This window comes from Rutidosis leptorrhynchoides, chromosome 10 (assembly GCF_046630445.1).
Source record: "Rutidosis leptorrhynchoides isolate AG116_Rl617_1_P2 chromosome 10, CSIRO_AGI_Rlap_v1, whole genome shotgun sequence".
Lineage (NCBI taxonomy): Eukaryota > Viridiplantae > Streptophyta > Magnoliopsida > Asterales > Asteraceae > Rutidosis > Rutidosis leptorrhynchoides.
The window spans coordinates 297,052,812-297,077,741 of NC_092342.1; the positions used below are offsets into that span (position 1 = coordinate 297,052,812).

General features: G+C 35.9%; 1 protein-coding gene across 1 annotated transcript in view; it reads left to right on the forward strand.

Moving 5' to 3' along the window:
* LOC139871179 (uncharacterized) overlaps positions 1-11,459 on the forward strand; it is a 35,671-nt gene extending 24,212 nt beyond the window's left edge. The window contains exons 4-6 of the mRNA XM_071858916.1: positions 3,048-4,161; positions 7,030-7,481; positions 11,177-11,459. Of these exons, the coding sequence (XP_071715017.1) occupies positions 3,048-4,161; positions 7,030-7,481; positions 11,177-11,459 (1,849 nt within the window). The remainder of the gene's footprint in view (positions 1-3,047; positions 4,162-7,029; positions 7,482-11,176) is intronic.
* The last annotated feature ends 13,471 nt before the right edge of the window (positions 11,460-24,930 follow it).

Genomic DNA, 24,930 nt, shown 5'->3' on the forward strand with positions numbered 1-24,930 from the left:
TAGTATAGATTAGTGTTATATTAGATTAGTTTGGGTTATGTAAAAGTTATTTTTACGGGTTTTTAAAGTCGGAGCTTTGTCCGTGTAACACTACGCAATAAATAATCAATGTAAGCTATGTTCTCCTTTTTAAATTAATGTCTCGTACTTAAGTTATTATTATGCTTATTTAAGCCAAAGTAATCATGATGTTGGACTAAATATTAAAGACGGGGTAATTGGGTTTTGTACCATAATTGGGGTTTGGACAAAAGAACGACACTTGTGAAAATTAGACTATGGGATATTAATGGGCTTTATATTAAATTAACGATACCTCGTTAATTTAATATAAAGGTTATGATTTGACGTATCTATATATAACCACATACGCTTAATCGGACACGATGGGCGGGATATTTATAAGTACGAATTATTGTTCATTTGACCGGACACGGGGATGGATTAATAGTCAATGGACTCATTAAAACAGGGGTGGATTACATTCAAGGGTAATTGGTGTAATTGTTAACAAAGTATTAAAACCTTGGTTTACACACAGTCGATAACCTGGTGTATTCATTAAGCAAAGTATTAAGACCTTGTTACAGTTCGAATCCCCAGTTAGTTGGAATATTTGACTTCGAGTATAAGGTTAAATTTGCCGAGCAGTTTATAATTATGACCGATGAACTATTATGGACAAAAACCAGATAGGTTTCAAATACATCCAGGACAAAGGACAATTAACCCAGGACAATAAATTAAAATCAAAACGTCAAACATCATGGTTACGGAAGCTTAAATAAGCATAATATATTTTATTTCATATTTCCTCGTACTTTTATTTATTGTCATTTTAATTATTGTTATTTATTTTATATTGTTATTTAAATATCGTCATTTACTATACGCTTCGCTTAAAATATAAATCGACAAACCGGTCATTAAACGGTAAACCCCCTTTTATATATTATTATATATAATTATATATATTTTGTACAAATATAGTTGTTTAAAAATATAGTGTGCAATAAGCCCGCTCCCTGTGGAACGAACCGGACTTACTAAAAACTATACTACTCTACGATTAGGTACACTGCCTATAGTGTTGTAGCAAGGTTTAGGTATATCCCATTTGTAAATAAATAATTAAAACTTGTGTAATTTGTATCGCTTTTCGTATCAAAAATATATAGTATTTCACGTACACCTCGCACGACATCAGAAACGTCTCGAAATTACAAGAGTACAAGATTCAAAACGCAAAGTACAAGATATTAAATTATTCGCAAAGACGTTCGAAAATCCGGAACCGGGACCAGAGTCAACTCTCAACGCTCGACGCAACGGACTAAAAATTACAAGTTAACTATGTATATAAATATAATATAATATATAATTAATTATATAAATTATATATATATTATATTTATATAATAATCCGTCGGCAAGAAAGGCTCCAAAATGGTGTGAGCTGTAAAATCGAACTCCGCAACTTTCGGAGTTCAAAGAGGGAAAAGGCCGCGACTCGCGGAGCTCACCTGGACTCAAATCCCTATAAAAGCAAACGCAGTTTGATCGCAAAAAGATCCAAAAAAATTCAATCTCTCTCTATATATGTATACGTAAATATATATAATTTATATTTATATTTTAATTTTAATTTTAAATTCTAATAATAAGGGTATGTTAGCGAATGTTGTAAGGGTTAAGTCGAAATTCTGTCCGTGTAACGCTACGCTATTTTTAATCATTGTAAGTTATGTTCAACCTTTTTAATTTAATATCTCGTAGCTAAGTTATTATTATGCTTATTTAAAACAAAGTAATCATGATGTTGGGCTAATTACTAAAATTGAGTAATTGGGATTTGTACCATAATTGGGGTTTGGACAAAAGAACGACACTTGTGGAAATTAGACTACGGGCTATTAATGGGCTTTATATTTGTTTAACTAAATGATAGTTTGTTAATTTTAATATAAAAATTTACAATTGGACGTTCCTATAAATAACCATATACACTCAATCGGACACGATGGGCGGGATATTTATATGTACGAATAATCGTTCATTTAACCGGACACGGGAATGGATTAATAGCCACTAGAATTATTAAAACAGGGGTGAAATTATGTACAAGGACACTTGGCATAATTGATAACAAAGTATTAAAACCTTGGGTTACACTCAGTCGACATCCTGGTGTAATTATTAAACAAAGTATTAAAATCTTGTTACAGTTTAAGTCCCCAATTAGTTGAAATATTTGACTTCGGGTATAAGGATAATTTGACGAGGACACTCGCACTTTATATTTATGACTGATGGACTGTTATGGACAAAAACCAGACGGACATATTAAATAATCCAGGATAAAGGACAATTAATCCATGGGCATAAAACTAAAATCAACACGTCAAACATCATGATTACGGAAGTTTAAATAAGCATAATTCTTTTATTTCATATTTAATTTCCTTTATTTTATATTTAATTGCACTTCTAATTATCGCACTTTTATTTATTGTTATTGTATTTAATTGCACTTTTAATTATCGTACTTTTTAATTATCGCACTTTTATTTATCGCAATTTCATTATCGTTATTTACTTTACGCTTTAAATTAAGTCTTTTATTTATTTTTAATATTTTACATTTGATTTTAACTGCGACTAAAGTTTTTAAAATCGACAAACCGGTCATTAAACGGTAAAAACCCCCCTTTATAATAATAATATTACTTATATATATATATATATATATATATATATATATATATATATATATATATATATATATATATATTTGTATTTTTATAAATTTAAACTAATATAGCGTTAAGCTTTGTGAAAAAGATTCTCTGTGGAACGAACCGGACTTACTAAAAACTACACTACTGTACGATTAGGTACACTGCCTATAAGTGTTGTAGCAAGGTTTAAGTATATCCATTCTATAAATAAATAAATATCTTGTGTAAAATTGTATCATATTTAATAGTATTTCCTTGTAAAATATAAGCTATTTTATATACACCTCGCATAACATCAGATATGCTCAGGCAAAAATCACGTTTAAAATGGGTAGCCGAAGGTGATGATAATACTGCCTTTTTTCACTCTACGATTAGAAAAAGAAACAACAAGCATAATATCCGGGGGCTGCATGTTAACGGTATTTGGAGTGAAGAACCAACTACAATTAAAAATGCGGGTTTTAATCACTTTCTTAAGGGCTTTAAACAAATCAGAGGGTTTAGTCCAGATTGGAGCACACTTGATAATCTATCTTTCAACAACATTGATGCATCAGAAGCCGAGCTGTTAGAAGCTCCAATAAGTGAAAATGAAGTTTGGAACGCTATAAAAGAGTGTGAACCAAGTAAGGCTCCGGGTCCTGATTGTTTTAGCGTTCACTTCTATAAGATATATTTCTGGCTAATAAAAAATGAATTCATGAAGGCTATAGAGTGGTTTTGGTCAAATGGTTGTATCTCGAATGGATGTAATGCATCCTTTTTTGCCCTAATTCCAAAGGTCGAGGATCCCATGAGCCTTAGTGAATTTAGGCCGATAAGTCTCATAGGGAGCTATTACAAGATTATTGCGAAAATACTTGCTAAGAGAATTCAAAAGATAATTTGCAAAATCATTGGATATGAACAAAGTGCGTTCCTTAAAAAGAGATATATACTTGACGGTATTCTTGTAACTAATGAAGTTGTTGAGCTCATGAAACATCAAAAAAAGAAGTGTTTGATCTTCAAAGCCGACTTTGAAAAGGCATTCGATAGCATAAGTTGGGACTTCTTATTCACGGTCATGAAAAAGATGGGTTTCGGGCACAAATGGATAATGTGGATTAAATCTTGCCTAAGCTCGGCTTCGATCTCGGTTCTTGTAAATGGCTCCCCTACTAACGAATTCTACCTCAAAAGAGGGGTTAGACAAGGTGACCATTTATCGCTTTATTTGTTCATAATAGCGGTGGAAGGATTAAATGCGTTTGTTAAAAAGGCACTAGATACAAAAATGTTTCGTGGACTTGAAGTTGGTGAAGATAAAGTCATAGTATCTCACCTCCAATATGCCGACGACACGATATTTTTGGAGAATGGGATAAAAAGAATATTGGTTATCTCTTTAAACTCCTCAAATGCTTTGAAATATTCTCGGGTGATAATGCTAAAAACTAACATATATTTCATAGCATTATTCTTCAGGAAAGACAAGCTATTAGTTGCAATTGTTCTATTTACAAGTGATATTCATTTAAATAATAAAAGGTGAAGACAAAAGACAGATTCGACGAATTGAAGACGCAAACGACCAAAACGCTAAAAAGTACAAAGTACAATCAAAGTGGTTCAAATTATTGATGAGAAACGTCTAAAAGTTACAAGAGTACGAGCCGCGAAATGCAAAGTACAAGATATTAAATAGTACGCAAGGACGTTCGAAAATCCGGAACCGGGACATGAACCAACTATCAACGCGCGACGCAACGGAGCTAAAATGACAAGTCAACTATGCACATGAATATAATATAATATATAAATAATTCTTAAAATTATATATATATATATATTATATATTAAAAACCGTCGGCAAACTAGCAAACAAGTGAATGTGGTCTGATCCAGCTGGCCATGCGATCGCATGGCCTGGAAGAGTTAATTCCATGCGATCGCATGGTGCACTGTAGCTGGCCACATCTATAAATTGAAGCATTTTTCGGACGAATTACTTACACCTTTTTCTATCTATCTATCTATGATATATTTATATTTATATTTTAATTTTAATTTTAATTTAAGTTTAATAATAATAAGGTTATAGTGGCAAATGTTTTAAGTTTGTAAGTCAAAATTCTGTCCGTGTAACGCTACGCTATTAATACTCATTGTAAGTTATGTTCAACCTTTTTAAATTAATGTCTCGTAGCTAAATTATTATTATGCTTATTTAAGCCGAAGTAATCGTGATGTTGGGCTAAATATTAAGATTGGGTAATTGGGCTTTGTACCATAATTGGGGTTTGGACAAAAGAACGACACTTGTGGAAATTGGACTATGGGCTATTAATGGGATTTATATTAACTAAATGATACCTCGTTAATTTAATATAAAGGTTACAATTTGACGTATCTATATATAACCACATACACTTAATCGGGTACGGTGGGCGGGATATTTATAAATACAAATTATTGTTCATTTGACCGGACACGGGAATGGATTAATAGTCAAGGGACTCATTAAAACAGGGGTGGATTACATACAAGGAAACTTGGTGTAATTGTTAATAAAGTATTAAAACCTTGGATTGCACACAGTCGATAACCTGGTGTAATCATTAACAATGTGTTAAAACCTTATTACAGTTTAAGTCTCCAATTAGTTGGAATATTTGACTTCGGGTATAAGGATAATATGATGAGGACACTCGCACTTTATATTTATGACTGATGGACTATTATGGACAAAACCATATGGACATATCGAATAATCCAGAACAAAGGACAATTAACCCATGGTAATAAATTAAAATCGACACGTCAAACATCATTATTACGGAAGTTTAAATAAGCATAATTCCTTTATTTTATATCTTATCGCATTTTTAATTATCGTACTTTTAATTATCGCAATTTTTTTATCGCACTTTAATTTATCGCACTTTAATTATCGTCATTTACTTTACGCTTTAAATTAAGTTATTTTTATTTTTAATATTTTACATTAGATTTTAATTGTGACTTAAGACATAAAATTAACAAACCGGTCACTAAATTGTATAATAATAATAACACTACTTATATATATATATAAGTATATATATATATATATATATATATATATATATATATATATATATATATATATATATATATATACACACAAATATAGTTTAAAAATATAGCGTTAAACTTGGCTAGCTCCCTGCGGAACGAACCGGACTTACTAAAAACTACACTACTCTACGATTAGGTACACTGCCTATAAGTATTGTAGCAAGGTTTAGGTATATCCACTCTATAAATAAATAAATAACTTGTGTAAAATTGTATCGTATTTAATAGTATTTCGCAATAAAAAAATAACTATTTCGTATACACCTCGCATAACATCATCGGGCTTGAAAGCTAATGAATCAAAAAGTTGTCTCTATGGTGTCGGGGTCCAAAAAGAAAATGTTGTGATAATGGCGGATTATCTAGGTTGTCGAGTAGGAGACTTTCCTTTTACGTATCTTGGCCTCCCAATTGGTAAAAGGATGAATACGCTTCGGGATTGGGAGAACATTATTGCCAAGTTTCATTCAAAGTTAGCGAATTGGAAGACTAAGTCGATGTCGTTCAGAGGCCGCCTTACCCTAATTAAATCGGTACTTAGTAGTCTCTCATTGTATGCCTTCTCCCTATTCCGTGCTCCGTCGTGTGTCATCAACTTGCTCGAGGGATTGAGACGTAAGTTTTTTTGGGGCGGGGCGGGTCGGGTGAAAATGCAAAAATACCTTGGGTCAAATGGGATAATATTTTATTACCGTACGAGGGAGGGGGGTTAAATATCAGGGCTCTTAAAGCCAAGAACTTGGCCTTATTAGCAAAATGGTGGTGGCACTTTAAAGTGGAAAATAATGCTTTTTGGTCCAAAGTGATAAGAAGCATCTACGGGAGGGACGGGGGGTTGGGAACATTAGTTTCAAATCGAAATTTGAGTAAAAACTCGGCTTGGAACACTATACGCCAAGTTGGTACTCAAATTGATAGTCTTAATATATCGTTTACTAACTCGTTTGTGAAAGAAGTTAATAAGGGTGACTACACATTATTTTGAAAAGACAAGTGGTTAGGTGATCAGACGCTCGCAGAAAAATTCGAAAGACTTTTTAGGTTTGATGTCAATGGTGATGCACTGGTTATGGATAGAATGATAAAAGAAGGCAATACATGGACTTCAAATTGGTGTTAGAAAAGGCCATTAACAGGAAGAGTGCAAACTGAGTTTACTGTTCTTAAAAATCTTATTTGTAATTTTAAGTTTGGGACAAAAGAGACAGATGTATGGTCATGCAAGTTCCAAATGGGTGGTGTTTTTTCTACAACTCTGCTTTCAAATGCTTTAAATGATCAAATACCACAGAGTCCAACGGTTTCAGTAGCTACGATGAGAAATAATCTACTTCCCCTGAAAATAGGTATCTTTATTTGGCGTGCTCTCAAGAGAAGACTACTCATCTGTGACGAATTGGACAAGCGTGGAATCGACCTACATTCTCTAAGATGCCCCGTTTGTGATGAAGCAATGGAAACGATTGATCACGTCCTTCTCGGTTGCTCGTTTGCAAACAATATATGGAATAGAATCTATAGGTGGTGGAACTTGGGTAATATGGGACGTACAAACTTAGACGAGCTGTTCAGAGGTGTAAAAGAAGTTAACAAGCCAAATTCCAAATCAAAAATATGGCAAGCTATTGAATGGATAAGTGGGTATATGATTTGGAGAAATAGGTGTAGTGACCCGAACTTTTCCATGATTATATATTATATGAGTTTATTATTTACATGAATAAATGTTTCCAACATGTTAATCAATCAAACTTGTTAAGACTTGATTATTTGAAATGAGTTTAGGTAGACAATTGACCACCCGAGTTGACCGGCGATTCACGAACGTTAAAACTTGTAAAAATTATATGATGTTATATATATGGATATACATATAGGTAACATGATAAAATGATAATTAAGTATATCATTAAGTGTGTTAACAATGAACTACATATGTAAAAACAAGACTACTAACTTAAGGATTTAAAAACGAGACACATATGTAACGATTATCGTTGTAACGACACTTTAATGTATATATATCATATTAAGATATATTCATACATCATAATATCATGATAATGTAATAATTTAACATCTCATTAGATATAATAAATAATGGGTTAACAACATTAAATGAGATCGTTAACTTAAAGGTTTCAAAACAACACTTACATGTAACGACTAACGATGACTTAACAACTCAGTTAAAATGTATATACATATAGTATATTAAGATGTATTAGTACACTTTTGAAAGACTTCAAGACACATATCAAAGTACTTCTACTTAACAAAAATGCTTACAATTGCATTCTCATTCATATTCATCAACAATTCTACTCGTATGCACCCGTATTCGTACTCGTACAATACCCAGCTCCTAGACGTATATAATATTGGTATATACACATAATAATTCAGATCTTAGCAGCCTTTGTGAGTCACCAACACATGTGGGAACCATCGTTTGGCAACTAGCATGAAATATCTCACAAAATTACAAACTAATGGAGCCTATATGGACTCCCCATTTTCACGTGAACTTCACCAACCATAAACACATTCACTTTGCAATTTTCTTGAATCAAATTACTCTCTCTCAAGTGTTCTTCCATTGTTCTAAGTGTTCTTCATTATATTCATCAAAATCTAGCTCAATCTAGCTCATAAATCTTAACCTAGATCAACATACAAAACAACAACTCAAGAAAACACCAAGAACACTTTCAAGTTACTAGCTTACTTCCAACCTTGCAAATCCATTTCAAGTAATCATCCAATCTCAAGAAATCTTTCTTAATTACAGTAAGATATCTTTTTAATTCAAGGTAATACTCATATTCAAATTTTGATTCAATTTCTATAACTATAACAATCTTATTTCGAGTGGAAATCTTACTTGAACTTGTTTTCGTGTCATGATTCTACTTCAAGAACTTTCAAGCCATCCAAGAATCCTTTGAAGCTAGATCAATTTTTGTCACTTCCAGTAGGTTTACCTACTAAACTTAAGGTGGTAATGATGTTCATAACATCATTCGATTCATATATATATATATATATATATATATATATATATATATATATATATATATATATATATATATATATATATATACGAAGAGTTGAACATGTAATCACTAGAACATAGTTTAGTTAATTCTAAACTTGTTCGCAAACAAAGTTAATCTGTCATACGCCGTCCTAATCCATCTGGATGAAGTCACCAACATCTGGTCCCATTGCGATGATCGACTTCAAATAATGTCTTTAAAATGAGAAAATGCACAGCGGAAGATTTCTTTCATACCTGAGAATAAACATGCTTTCAATTGTCAACCAAAAGGTTGGTGAGTTCATAGGTTTATCATAAAATAATTAAATTCATCATTTTGATAGACCACAAGATTTAAATGTTGGATGGTACAAATGGGCCCGAATCCTATACCCACCTGTAATGTACATGCGATATCTTTTAAATACAGTACGCCTTTCTCGTGTACGAAATCCTTTTTCATAAATCTTAGTAACCGTACACATATCTCGTGTACAAAATATAATACACATAACCTGTGTATAAAAAACATTCTCTCGATACATAACATTCACTTTACTTTCATTGCTCAGCTTGGTAACTGACCTTAACATATAATGCGCATCAATAATATCCCCAAAACAGAACATCTCGTCTGTATAATATATAAACTTCGAAGTACTAAACACCACACCCACTAGCTCTTCTGTCTAGTGAACATTCTGGGTGGGGGTGTTAAACCCGGTAGCTACCTTTAGGATTCGTGTGAATTAGGGCCATACCCGATTCTAATTCTTAGGTTACCAAGCAATAATAATTAAGGGAAAAATATTCAAAACAATTAGTGGCAATTATCACGTCCAACTAATTCAATAATAATAATCCACAGAACTTCTGTCTGCATACTAATTCATTCGAGGAATGTTTTGCTTGTGTCTATCTCGTCAAACATTTATAAAAGCATCTCCGTTCAAAAATATAGATTTCAAGGCATTTAATAAAGCAGTTGTAAAAACAGCGCATGTATTCTCAGTCCCAAAAATGTAAAGAGTAAAAGGGAATCAAATGAACTCACCATACTGTATTTCGTAGTAAAAATACATATGACGGCATTGAACGAATGCAAGGTTATATCAACTATGTATATTAATACATATAATAGTAATCAAATAATTTCATTTATTAATCTTATAATATTTATATGTTAAATGTTGTAATTATATGAAATTTAGGGTAAATCCTAAATAATATATATATAATTATGTATATTTTATATCTTAAATTATATGTTATCCATATATATTTTTAAAGTAATTAATATTTACTACACATGATTATATATATATATATATATATATATATATATATATATATATATATATATATTATATATATATATATATTTAGTATTTTATCAAAAGTTAATAATTTGTTATATGTAAAAAAAATGTTAATATGTTCAATATATAATTGTATGTAGTATTAATATAAGTATATTTTTATATACATAATATTTATTTGTTATGAAAATAATAATAATGATAATAATAATAATGATAGTTTTCAATCATTTTAATAATACTAACAATAACCTTAATGATACTACTAATTATAATGATCCTAATACTAATAATAATAATAATATATTTATCGTAATTATATTAAATTTACTTATACATAATAATCATACTTGTAATTAATTTATTATCATACTTAAGTTATTATTATCTTTAACATGCATACCAATTAATATTTGTAAGTAAAACCTATAATAATTTATATCATAATCATAGTAGTAATAACAATACTTATATTAATAGTAATGATAACTCTAAAATTTTTATAATAATACTTTTAATGAAAATATTAAGGATAACAATAATAATAATAATAATAAAAATTTAAAATTTAAAAAGAAAACTACCTTCCCAAAAGCTTTTATAAAAAGATTTGCCCGGAACCGGACTCGAACCCACGACCTCTCGTTACTCAACAACACCCTTAACCAACAATCTGTTTCTCTATTTCTGGAATCTAACATACCCGAGTTTATTTATCCCTCTTTTTTTTCTTTTCGTTTTTCTGCCCAACAACAAAAAAACATTCACGGCCCAACTGCCTCACTAGCCCAAAGAGCAATTCATGGCCCAATATCCACATAATCAAACCCAATTCCATTGTAGTATATTTAGCCCAAGATGTAATAGGGTTTTCGGGGTTCAATTACAACCACGAACAACAGAAGTCGAGAAAAAAATAAATAAATTTTTTTTCGATTACATTGGAAATTATCCGATGGTTTTGTTTGTTCGAATAGCACACGCGATCAGGAAGTGAATTTGCACAAACATTATCATCATCATGAAACCTTTATCATCTCCTCTTTATCATCGTTTTCATTATCATCGCGAAGATGGGTTAGGTTAATTGGTAATGGATGGGATTGTGATAATTCAGGATGGAACAGAAGTACGTACCGTTTGCCTGTTCTGATCGAAATAGAAACAGGTAATAATAACAACAAGTCTAAGGTTATGATGGGTATTTGTTTGGGTGGTTCACGATGGAAACAGACTCGACAACGCAGCAGTTTTTCATGATAACATCTGAAAAGATTTAGTTGTAGGTGACTGTAACAATAGAAGAAAGATAAAGAGAGATGGTGATAGAGTTGAGTTTGTGTGTGGCCTTCGTTAACAGCAAGTAACACTGTATCATCTTCTCCATTACGGCGGTTGTGACAAGAAACAAACATAGCAGAAAATTGAGCTGTTGTTTGATGTGTGAAATCGTGTCTATAATTTATAATGGAAAATGCCGGTTAAAAGATTACTACACACTAACGGGCAGTGTACCCGATCGTGTATTAGTATAAAATTGGTAATTCCGAAATCGTTCCAAGGACAGTTTAAACGTGAGAATTAAGATTGTAACTAATAAAATAAACTAAGTTAATCTATGAAAATCGAAAGTACGAGATAGTTTGTTTTGTGGCTATTTAACGATTAGCCAAATCAAAGATTGATTAAACGTAAAAGACAATATTTTTGTATTTTTCAGTTTATAAAAATAAATGCTGACTCAACGAAAAGTAAAGATATTTAAATTCAATGGATAAAAGAATATTCGCCTAGATCTCCTATTCGTAGTGTCGGATGATTTTGTTATTAAGCACCAGTTCAATTTATCAATACATGCAACTACAAAGTCGGTTTACCCAGAGTTCTCTTTTAGCAAACACGTCAAACTTAGATTTATTGGCTTAGGGTTCCCTTTCACCAAAGACCTCGTTTGTTTGTGACTTAGTAATTAACTAATTACAAGATTAAGATTCAATTGGTTACGCGTTCGCTCCACACAATTCACCCCTATTTTGTTTAATCCTCGTTACCCGGTTTACCCCCTTGGTCCAGTAAGCACCCAATTGGTTAAGACAAATCAATTGAAAACTAGTGTACTAAATTGAAACAGGATTCTCTTTGTTCAAACAAGATCACTAATCAACCTAGTAACAATAATCGACACCCACAAGAATGGTTCTTAATCAAAACTCATAATTACCATGCATTAATCAATAAAATATTAAAGTATCATCCATACACATACGAATATTCAATCTAGACAAACATTAAAAGCTTAGCCAATCATGGCTAGAACAAAAATCATAAATAAACAATTAAGAGTATTCATAATGATGTTAAGAATTAAACCTAATAAAAATTGTGTTCTTGAATGATAGACGGATCGAGACTTGTTTCCGGAATGATTGATGTGTTAGAATGACCTTGAGAAACCCCAAAAATCACCTTGGTTCGTCAAAAAGCTGCTGGAAATCGTCTGGATGCGAAAGTCATTAATTAGGATATTTTTCGGGCCTTAAATAGGAAACAAATCCGCGCGTCGCGCCAAATCACTGCGCGGCGCGCCATTTTCTGTAAGTCTGATTTCTGGTCTTCTGAAAACTGTCGAACTGATTTTTATGCCCATTGGAGCGGCGCTCCAGACCCCTTTTTGCTGAATCTGAGCTGAAAACTCACTAATATCACCTGTTTTCGAACCAAACTCGAATCAAACCAATCCCTTTCACTTGCTTTCATATAAAATCACTAAAAACCATCAAATATCTTCAAAATTCATCTCCTTGGTCTTAGAACTCGAACTTTCAAAACACTTATCAAAATAACACCAAAACGTATCCAAAAGGACCAAAATGTACCCGATATCACTAAGAAAAACGCGTACGAAATATGAGATATCAAACAACCCCACACTAGAGTTTTGCTTATCCTCGAGCAATTAAACTCGATAATAATCTTCTACCATATAATAACTCTTCAAACGTGTATGTAGAACCAAACGAACAAGAAACTAAACAAACAACTAGCATGGGCACAATTTGGAGTAAATAACAACCATGGTTCCCACTTGCATTCCCCTGAATTAACTTCCCAAACCGCAAACAATATGTAATGGATATAGTAACCAAAAATAATCTCGAATAACGTACCATACTGATGCACTAGAGAATCTCGAACCATAATATAAGTCTTCAAAGAAACCGGGAATCAAGTGGAAACCGAGCACCAAAAAGTATAGCAATCGAACATGTGTGCAAAAAGAACGCACGAGCTACCCCGCAATTGGTCAAGCCAAGCCTCCCACAGTACTTAACATCGCGTGATGTCGGTAAGAAAATAATGTGCTTAGGAGGATACACATTACGTCCAGATATCATCGATAATCATGAGGTGATCATCTAATCCGTTAAGTCAACCATAAAGATTGAGGTTCATCAGGCTTAAAAGCTGATATCTTACCTTTTCGGAGGTTATCCACTGGGAATCTGATCAATCACTGACATTTTATGTATCATGGTGCGCTTCCCATTTGGCTAGCAAATCTCCCTCATTGAGACAAGCTTTGACTACCAATTTCCCTGTTTGACGTTGAGGCCTGGTAGATTTTCAGTCGATTTTAGCAATGACTTTTCAAGATTTTTCGTCACCCTACAACTGGTCTGGACTACATCTTCTAAAACAAATCAGCAAGTGTGTCGTTCGGGAGACTTGACTCCCTTAAGGATGGAATGGATACATCCTATGTGGTTAAATAAAGTGGTCGGGTGCAACATTGTCCTTGTTAGGAGAAACAATGAGGATCGCCCTGTTTAAGTTTTCGATCTAGCTCATGGTCCGGTTTCGACCACACGCTACTATCACCGTTCATACGGTTGACACCCGCCTTGGTGCAGATGACCTACGTACGAATTTTTATGTTCATGTAGGATTTCACATTCCAAATAATGAACATGTTTTGAAAGTTCAAGACTTTCTCCTCTAACAGTACCTCATCGTGAAATGATGGGTAATGAAATGGTACAGCTTAAGAGGTATACGTACCAAGTAAAATGGTCGGAAGACTTTACTTCCTTAATGAGTGGATCTGAGTCACTCGGGAATGCTAATCTATTTTAATTGACACTCGGTTCAAATCCCAAAAACCTTTGGGTGCCATAGCTTTTGACTATGGGTTGTGTTGTCTAAGCAAACACAAGCACGTAGCTATTGTTCCTAAAAAGGATAACACTGGTGAATCTCTAAGCTCCTCTTCCCACAGTATCACACCATAAGATGATGTAATAATAAAATGATATAGTTTTGGAAGTCTGCTATACCAAGTAACCAAAAGTTTTTGATCTGGCACGTGATTCGGTCACAATCACGCTATGCAATCACCGCTCTCTCACGGTTTACACCCGTTTTGGTACAGGTGACCTACTATTGAGTTCCCCGAACTCGTAGGATTTCATGTCCAAAATAATGAACATGTGGAACAATTTTGGCTTCTTTGAAAACACAAATTATACCATAAAATACCAAGCCAATTTTCAAAATAACGGTTTTGGCCGAATTTTCAATTATTTTTTTTTTTCAAACTAACTTTTCTGTTTGTTTTTTTTATTTTACCCCTAATTTTTCAATTTTTTTTTACGACCAAAACCCGTGAAACGTCAAGTCTTTTTTAAATCAAAACTAATATGATGATGATTCATTAACAACCAACCCGAGAGATTTTACATCCCCACCCCACACTTGAGATCAAGTAATGTCCCCATCACTTGAGATCAAAAATAGATAAAAATCGAAAGGGTTATGGGAGAAAGAAAATATAAAAACTTATCGAGTTAACCACTAATCGCGGAATGCCAGTGACAGATGGCGCTGAACTGACTGCCAGCATAAGAACATCGTCCATTTCCGATCATCACACCAATATCATCAATCATGCAATTTTGCTGAACTTAATGCCAGACTTGAAAAATCGTTTCACCAACAAACCTAAGAAAATAAAAACATACGAACTACATAAACGGGGCAAGGTGGCACCACCCGATGTCGAAACGCCTTGTCCCTCAAATAAGTTGCAGAGTACATAAACAGAAAATAAAATTATTCAAGTACAAACCAAATGAAAAAGAAATAGTTTCAAACAAATACAACATAACATGCGCAACAATCAATCACTTCTCGGCCAAAAATCTCTGGTAGGGTCCCAATTCACACCATACGTATCCTGACAAGCTTGGTACGGGTCATATGAAGGATCCGGTCTCGGAGGAGTAACTGACGTATAATCGGGAATGGTAGTGCGCGTTGGAATATACGCCTCCGGGTTCTGACGCATCTGACGCTGAATTTGTCGCTGATGGACCTCCCACTGATTGTGGGCCCTAATTCCCCTAACATCGTACTCAACCCTGTCAACACGCTCTCCCAAATGACCCAACTCTGTTCCAAACTGTCCCAAGGTTGTGTTAATCGACCCATAATTGTTTTGGTGCCAAGTCATCAAATCCTCGTTATGCCTACGCTGCTCCGCTAACATCCGCTGATTATGCTCCACCTGAGCATCATACGCTGACCTGCTGTCCCTATACTCTATATGAAGACCGTCTACACTGTTAACCAACGAATTCCAACTCTCTTCACCCATTGACCACGTACCCTGTACGTTCGCAGCACTCGAGCTACCTGCCTCATACGTGGATCGACTAGCCCCACGTCCACGTCTACGACCTGCACCTTCACCTGGCTGTTGCTGTTTCTGTTCATCAGACCACAAAACCCAACCTGCTGGACCACGACGGATAAACTCAGCTTTCGAAAAAAATAGAATGTTAGTAGGCATCGCCTCAAGTCCCACTACATCACACCTACTAGTCGGGACCAAGAACGCACGAGCTAACCTAGTAACAAAATGCCCCCCTAACAATGGGCGTTCCATTCGTGTGTCTGTTCTAATTTCCTGCAACCATACCCCTAACATACACGGGACATCGATTGGCTCCCTCAGTTTAATTTGTTGTAGGATCCAAAGATCCCTTCGCTGAATTTTGTTCGCGTTTCTCCTAGCCATGAACATAGTAGCAATCATCTTAAAAATTATTCGGTCCTCAGGAAGTCTAAGCATCGACTGAACACTTCGACTTGAACTAAACAGACCAGCACTAGCATTTGCCACAGTTGGCCAATAATCACTTTCACTGAAAACTTCCTGCCCAAACACTCTGCAATTCATCAAATGCCACTTCAAATCATTATTAGTCAACTCGGGATATAAATCCAACGCCCGAGCCAACGCAACTTTAGACATGCGACGCTCTAATCCGCCAAGCCTAAATGTCAAGAAATCTACCTCGGTCGGAGAGACTCGAGGGCAACAACTAACAGTTGAGAAGAACTCTATAGTTATCTGCTCATAAATATCTTCATTAATTTCAAATAACCTTTCATAAGGTCTCAACTCATTACCCGCATAAACTACCTACAAGTAACGACGCAACTACCGAACAATATTATTACCCAATGATGAAAGATGCGACCAATCCAAATAAAAAGTTCGCTCAATCGGACGAGCGCTATTTGTTGTGAACCTTTCTTCCAAATCCTCATCATTCGAGATGTGGGATAACCATAATTCAGGATTATTCAGTGGTTGCCTTGGTTGTTCCTGGTTTCCTCTTGATCTCTAAATTCATGAAACAAGTAAAGAAAACAAAACACAAAACTCAAAAGTTAGTGTTAGTCATAATAATAAGCACCAAATACCCTTTACAACCAAACCATGTTTCATTTCAATCCACTTTTGAAAACAATCACCAAGTTAACAAATAACAATTGTAAAACAATGCCAAGACCACAAATCTATCTCATATCATACTATCATGTAAACCAATTCATCATATCAACGACACTCACTTAACACCATTACCAAAATATTAACAAACATGACTACTCATAACACTTTTAATTTCCACAAATCTAGACAAGTTCATCATGTTTACCAATGTTTACCAATGTAAATTACTACCACCAACATACTCATCACAACTCAAAACTTATGTTTAATCCTCACTAGCATGGCATCATACATAACTAAACCAATTTTGCATCAAGTCATTCAAACCAATATGACCCGCCCATATGAACACAACCCCACACTAGTTCAAAAACACATAAATAATTCAAAAACTAGAGCAATTTCAAGCATGTAACTCCTTTATCACCTACAAATTCGCATTCCCAAACATACAAACCCTAGTATCAATTGCAACTTCTAAAAACACAAAATTAATTATGAATTCTAAGCATACAATCATAATCTAACAAAACCCATCACTAATTAGAACACAAAATCCCAATTGAACAAACCCCACACTAATTCATCATATAAATCAAAGATTAAGCGTGTAATTACATAAAATAAGATGAAATTAGTAAGATAGGAAACAAATTCAGGCCTTAGGGTTAACCATTCTTGCAAGATTTGAAGTTAATAGAACAAGTAATTGAAGTATTTGAAATTAGGGTTCTTGGATTTATGTGTTTGTATGTGAAGAAAGTGAGATAGAATAGAAGAAATAAGTGTTTTGGGGTGAAATAAGGCTGTAAAATCCGACTCCTAATTTGTGTGGTTAAGAAAATTCGGTTTTATTTCATTTAAAAAGCAAATAAGGCTGCCCGACAGCAACCGGCAAGGCACGCCAGGTTTTCGCGCGGCGCGCCAAAAGGCCGCGCGGCGCTCCATTTAACTGAAAAATCATTTCGAGGCTTTTTAAAGATCTGGAACTTCAGGTACTTTAATTTGGAGCGGTGCGCAAGGATATGGAGCGGCGCTCCAAGTGCTGTTTCCTCAAAAATTCGCAATTTTAAGCCATTTTAACCCATTTTCTCAACCTAAAAACCAACAAACAACCCCAACAAAAATCCGAGCATGATCACATTGAACATATCATCAAACAAGCACAAAAACGTACAAACTCTACAACTAAGTGAAGTTTATTACCGAGTCATTCACAAGACTCGTTTCCAACTTCAAGTAACCTTAGGATCGGGTTCAACGTGAACCCCGTCATCAATATCCAATGGACCATCAAAATATTTCTTCACACGATGTCCATTTACCTTAAAGGTAGTACCACTAGCATTTTTCAACTCAATCGCACTGTAAGGGTACACCTTAACAACCTCAAATGGTCCCGTCCACCGGGACTTAAGTTTTCCCTGTAAAAGCTTCAACCAAGAGTTAAACAAGAGCACTCGATCGCCCTCATTAAACTCTTTCGGACCCTTTAACCTTCTATTATGCCATAGCTTGGTTTTCTCTTTATAAATTAACGAATTCTCATACGCATCAAGGCGTAATTCACCAAGCTCATTCAATTGCCCCGCCCTTAGGCGTCCGGCTTCCTTCAAATCTAAATTGCACTTTTTAAGTGCCTACATCGCTTTATGCTCAATCTCTAATGGGAGATGGCACGCTTTCCCATAAACTAACCGATAAGGAGTGGTACCAATTGGCGTTTTGTAGGCGGTTCGAAACGCCCACAAAGCTTCATCGAGCTTATTCGCCCACTCCTTCGGGTTCGATCCCACAGTTTTCTCAAGAATCTCTTTAAGAGCTCGATTGGTATTCTCAACTTGTCCGCTCGTTTGGGGATGGTATGAAGTAGAAACTTTATGGAGAACTCCATATCGCTTCAATACCTTCTCCATTTGGGCGTTACAAAAATGAGTACCCCTATCCCCAATTAAAGCTTTAGGAGTTCCAAATCGAGAGAATAAACACTGAAGGAACGAAATCACAACTCGTGCATCGTTTGTAGCCAAAGCTTGTGCTTCGGCCCATTTAGACACGTAGTCAATGGCAACGAGTATGTAACTATAATTCTGATATTTCAGAAATGGCCCCATAAAGTCAATTCCCCAAACGTCAAGTACTTCGCAAACTTGGATACTTTGTTGAGGCATCTCGTCTCGTTTGGTGACTTTACTGGCCCTCTGACAAGAATCGCACGATTTACAAATTCGGTGGGCATCCTTGAAAATTGTCGGTCAAAAGAAGCCGGCATCATAGACTTTACGCCCCGTGATTTGGGGTCCAAAATGCCCACCGGTAGGCCCACTATGGCACTCGGTCAAAATACGCATACACTCCTCACCGGAAACACACCGGCAGATAACCCTATCGGGACAACAACGAAAAAGATAGGGAGCCTCCCAGAAATAGTACTTAAGGTCACTGAAGAATTTCTTCCTCTTTTGATGTGACCACCCTTTTTCCAAGAATCCCCCAACGAGATAATTAGCAATGTCCACGTACCATGGCTCGTCCACCTTGTCCATCGCCATGAGATATTCATCGGGAAAATCATCATGGATACTCGATTCGTGAAGGACTTCGAGATTTGGATTCTCGAGTCTAGACAAGTGGTCAGCCGCTAGATTTTTAGCACCCTTCTTATCCCGGATCTCGATGTCGAATTCTTACAAAAGCAAGATCCATCTAAGCAGTCGAGGTTTTGCATCCGATTTCGAAAATAGGTACTTCAGAGCAGAATGGTTCGTAAAAACAATAGTCTTAGACAAGACTAAGTAGGACCGGAACTTATCAAACGAAAAGACCACCGCAAGGAGCTCCTTTTCAGTGGTAGTATAATTCAATTGCGCTCCCTGCAAGGTCTTGCTTGCATAGTAAATGGGTCGGAAGTGTTTCTCGACCCTTTGACCCAAAACAGAGCCAACAGCAAAATCAGAAGCATCGCACATAACTCGAATGGAAGGGACCAATTCGGAGCAATTATGATTGGCGCATTGATTAGTTTCTCCTTAAGAAGATTGAATGCCTTTAGGCACTCTTCGGAGAAATTCCAAGGCGTGTCCTTTTCGAGGAGTTTGTTCATCGGGTTAGCATTTTTACAAAAATCCTTAATAAACCGCCGGTAAAAACCGGCATGCCCGAGAAAACTCCGAACACCCTTAACATCGGTGGGAGGTGGAAGGTTCTTAATAGCCGTTACCTTCGCAGGATCCACCTCGATACCGTCCCTAGAAATCTTGTGCCCGAGAACTATGCCCTCTTGAACCATGAAATGGCACTTTTCCCAATTGAGCACAAGATTAGACTTCTCACACCTTTCCAACATCCGCTCTAAATTAAGAAGGCATGAATCAAAAGTGTCACCGAAGACCGAAAAGTCATCCATGAACACCTCCATGCAATCCTCTATCATATCGTGGAATATGGCCATCATGCACCTTTGAAAAGTGGCCGGAGCATTGCAAAGGCTAAAGGGCATGCGTCGGTATGAAAATGTGCATACGGGCACGTGAAGGTAGTTTTCTCCTGGTCCTCGGGTGAGATAGGAATTTGTAAATAGCCCGAAAAACCATCAAGAAAACAATAAAAGCTGTTTCCCCCGAACCTCTCTAGCATTTGATCCATGAAAGGTAACGGGAAGTGGTCTTTGCGTGTGGCGTCGTTCAACTTCCGACAGTCAATACAAACACGCCACCCTGTGACAGTCCTAGTGGAAATTAACTCATTTTTATCATTGGTGGTAACAGTCATACCACCTTTCTTAGGTACACAGTGTACCGGGCTAATCCAAGGACTGTCAGAGATCGGGTAAATCAGACCTGCATCGAGGAGCTTAATGATCTCTTTCTTCACGACATCTTGCATGTGTGGGTTCAACCTCCTTTGTCGTTGCACCATAAGTTTGGAGTTATCCTCCATTAGGATTTTGTGGGTGCAATAGGAGGGACTAATACCCTTAATGTCGTGATTTTTCCATGCAATGGCCGGTTTATGGGCCTGCAGCATGGTTACAAGCTCAGTTTTCTGACTTGTAGTAAGAGAAGAAGAAATAATTACCGGGAGCTTAGATTCCTCCTGCAAATAAGCATATTCCAAATGATCAGGAAGTGGCTTCAATTCTAACTCGGGAGGTTCTTCAATTGAAGACTTGCTCCGGTAATCCGCATCACGTTCGAGTTTTTTGAACTCCTCCTCAGTCGGCTCATAGCCATTTTCCATCAAGGTGGTCAAAATATCCACCTCCTCAACCTGCAACTCTTCATCAATTTCAACCAATGAACATTATCCTAAACCCTGTAACTCTGGGAATTCCTGCAACAACTCAGACTGGACATTCACAGTGTTAAGAAAATAACATGTATCATCAGTGTAGGTAGGGTATTTTAAAGCATGGTCGATTGAGAAAGTTGCATGCAAATCATCTATCCTAAGGGTCAACTGTTTTCCATAAACATCAATGATACACCTAGCAGTATTCAAAAATGGCCGACCCAAAATTAGTGGAATCCTCTCATCCACTTCCATATCCAACACCACGAAATCGGCCGAGAAAACCAATGACCCGGTCTTAACTAGCATATTCTTGATAATTCCACGAGGGAATTTAATAGAGCAGTCAGCTAGCTGAATAGCCATACGCGTGGGTTTCAACTCCCCGGGGTCTAGCTTCAAGTAAATAGAATAGGGCATTAAATTTATGCTAGCCCCCAAATCTTCCAACGCCCTCATACAATCCAAATTACCCAGTAAACAAGGAATGGTAAAACTCCCAGGATCCTCAAGCTTCTCGGGAAGCTTGTTTGCAACTACCGCTGAGCATGCGACATTCAACCTGACTGAAGACACATTCTCCAGCTTCTTCCTGTTAGTTAGCAAGTCCTTAAGAAACCTTGCATACTTGGGCATACCTGCAATCACATTAATAAAGGGCAAATTTATGTTAACTTTTTTAATCAAGTCCATGAACTTGGACTTTTCTGCCTCCAGCTTTTCCAATCTCTGCTTCCTCGGGAATGGGAGCGGTGGTTGATACTCTTTAACTACCGGTTTAGTAGCAACAATTTCTGGTACCCTCACAACTTTCTCAATCACCTGTTCTGGCTCCTTATCCCCCTCCAGTTCACTAACAACAACCGGCTCACTATCCTTAACCAACGGTACTCGCAAATCATACTCATCGGGCTTCCTCGGTGAATCATATGCTAAACCACTTTGAGTGGTGATAGCATTAATGTGCCCATTCTTCGGGTTAGTATCTGTCTTACTCGGTAACTCCCCCGGTTTCCTCACATTATTCTGATTAGCAAGTTGACCAATTTGTTTCTCCAAATTTTGAATAGCTGCTTGTTGATTTCGAAACATTTGATCATTCTTCTCATTGTTCTGAGCAACAGTAGTAACAAGCTGAGTTTGAGAAATCACAAGCTTTTCGATCATAGCTTCAAGGTTGGAGTTTTTCTCTTCGGCTTGGGGTTTCTGAAAATACCCGAGAGCTTGCTGTTGATATCCTCCACTAGAACCTGGCTGGAACCTCGAACCTTGATTAACTTGAGGATTATAGGGATTGTTGAAATTCCTATTAAACTGCGCACGTCCCTGAAATTGATTGTTGTTCTATTGACTAATATAAGCAATCTCTTCTTTCTGATTCATAGTCAAACCCGCATCACAATCTTTTGCCAGATGTAATCCCCCACAATACTCACAACCAACCTTCATACCATGAATATCCTTATTTAACTTCTCCAAATTCCTACCAAAGGAATCCAACTTAGCACTTATAGACCCAAAATCGTCATATGCACCATGGGTTTTGGTTCTCTTAACTGAAGCTGAATGGAATGACTCATGATCTTGATGCCATTCATGACAGTAAGCAGGTTGCTTTTCAATTATCTCTAGCACCTCTTCTTCAGTCTTATCCATTAATGTACCACCTGCTGCTTGATCAATAGTCTGACAAGTTGGGATGTCACAACCCTTGTAGAAAATCTGGACCTTTTGTAAATCATTCAACCCGTGTTGTGGACACGAGCATAGCATATTAGAATAACGGTCCCAAGCATCAAATAGTGTCTCACTGCTCTTTTGTCTGAATTGAGAAATTTCTGCTTGAAGTCTAGCAGCTCGAGACGCAGGGAAAAACTTCGATAAAAACTTATCCATCAAAATCTCCCAAGAGGTAATCGTACCCTCTGGTTGCTTATCTAACCATCTCTTTGTTTCTCCCTTAAGAGTCCAAGGAAAAAGTCTTGTCTTGATCGATGTATCGGCAACCTCATGCAACTTAAACAAATTGCAAACATCATTGAAAACACGAAGATGCTCGTTAGCATCCTCACTATCCTTGCCATGAAATTGGCAGTCAGAAGAAATCAAACTCAGGATCGGCCCTGTAATTTGAAAAGGCTGAGTGATGTTCGGTTGAGTAATCGAATTGCCTTGGCCCCCTCGTGTGGCCTTCAACTTTTCTGCCATAGTCTGAGGACGAGGTGGTTGTTCAGCTCGGTCAGCCATATCTTCAGTCTCGAAAAGATCTAATGAAATGTAAGATTCTTCTTCTTCTCTGATTTTAGGTGGTGTATCGGGCACCACAGTCTCAGAACTACTACCCAAATTAATTATATTAGCACTTGAAGAAAAAGATGAATCCATTGTAGACTGTTGCTCTTGACTTAACGCTCTGAATAACTCTCTTTCAGGTTCTGCAAATGGTTGAAGAATCGGAGATTTAGAAGAACGCGTATGTGGCATGCACTACCTGTTATCTGCGAAATCACAACTAACAACTGATTAAACGCACCGATTCAACTGAGAAAACCAAAAAGAAATGATAAAATATAACTAAACTAAACTAAAAACAATTAGATAACAATCTTAATTTTTGACACAACTGTCCCCGGCAGTGGAGCCAAAAACTTGATGTGTGAAATCGTGTCTATAATTTATAATGGAAAATGCCGGTTAAAAGATTACTACACACTAACGGGCAGTGTACCCGATCGTGTATTAGTATAAAATTGGTAATTCCGAAATCGTTCCAAGGACAGTTTAAACGTGAGAATTAAGATTGTAACTAATAAAATAAACTAAGTTAATCTATGAAAATCGAAAGTACGAGATAGTTTGTTTTGTGGCTATTTAACGATTAGCCAAATCAAAGATTGATTAAAAGTAAAAGACGATATTTTTGTATTTTTCAGTTTATAAAAACAAATGCTGACTCAACGAAAAGTAAAGATATTTCAATTCAATGGATAAAAGAATGTTCGCCTAGATCTCCTATTCGTAGTGTCGGATGATTTTTTTATTAAGCACCAGTTCAATTTATCAATACATGCAACTACAAAGTCGGTTTACCCAGAGTTCTCTTTTAGCAAACACGTCAAACTTAGATTTATTGGCTTAGGGTTCCCTTTCACCAAAGACCTCGTTTGTTTGTGACTTAGTAATTAACTAATTACAAGATTAAGATTCAATTGGTTACGCGTTCGCTCCACACAATTCACCCCTATTTTGTTTAATCCTCGTTACCCGGTTTACCCCCTTGGTCTAGTAAGCACCCAATTGGTTAAGACAAATCAATTGAAAACTAGTGTACTAAATTGAAACAGGGTTCCCTTTGTTCAAACAAGATCACTAATCAACCTAGTAACAATAATCAACACCCACAAGAATGGTTCTTAATCAAAACTCATAATTATCATGCATTAATCAATAAAACATTAAAGTATCATCCATACACATACGAATATTCAATCTAGACAAACATTAAAAGCTTAGCCAATCATGGCTAGAACAAAAATCACAAATAAACAATTAAGAGTATTCATAATGATGTTAAGAATTAAACCTAATGAAAATTGTGTTCTTGAATGATAGACGGATCGAGACTTGTTTCCGGAATGATTG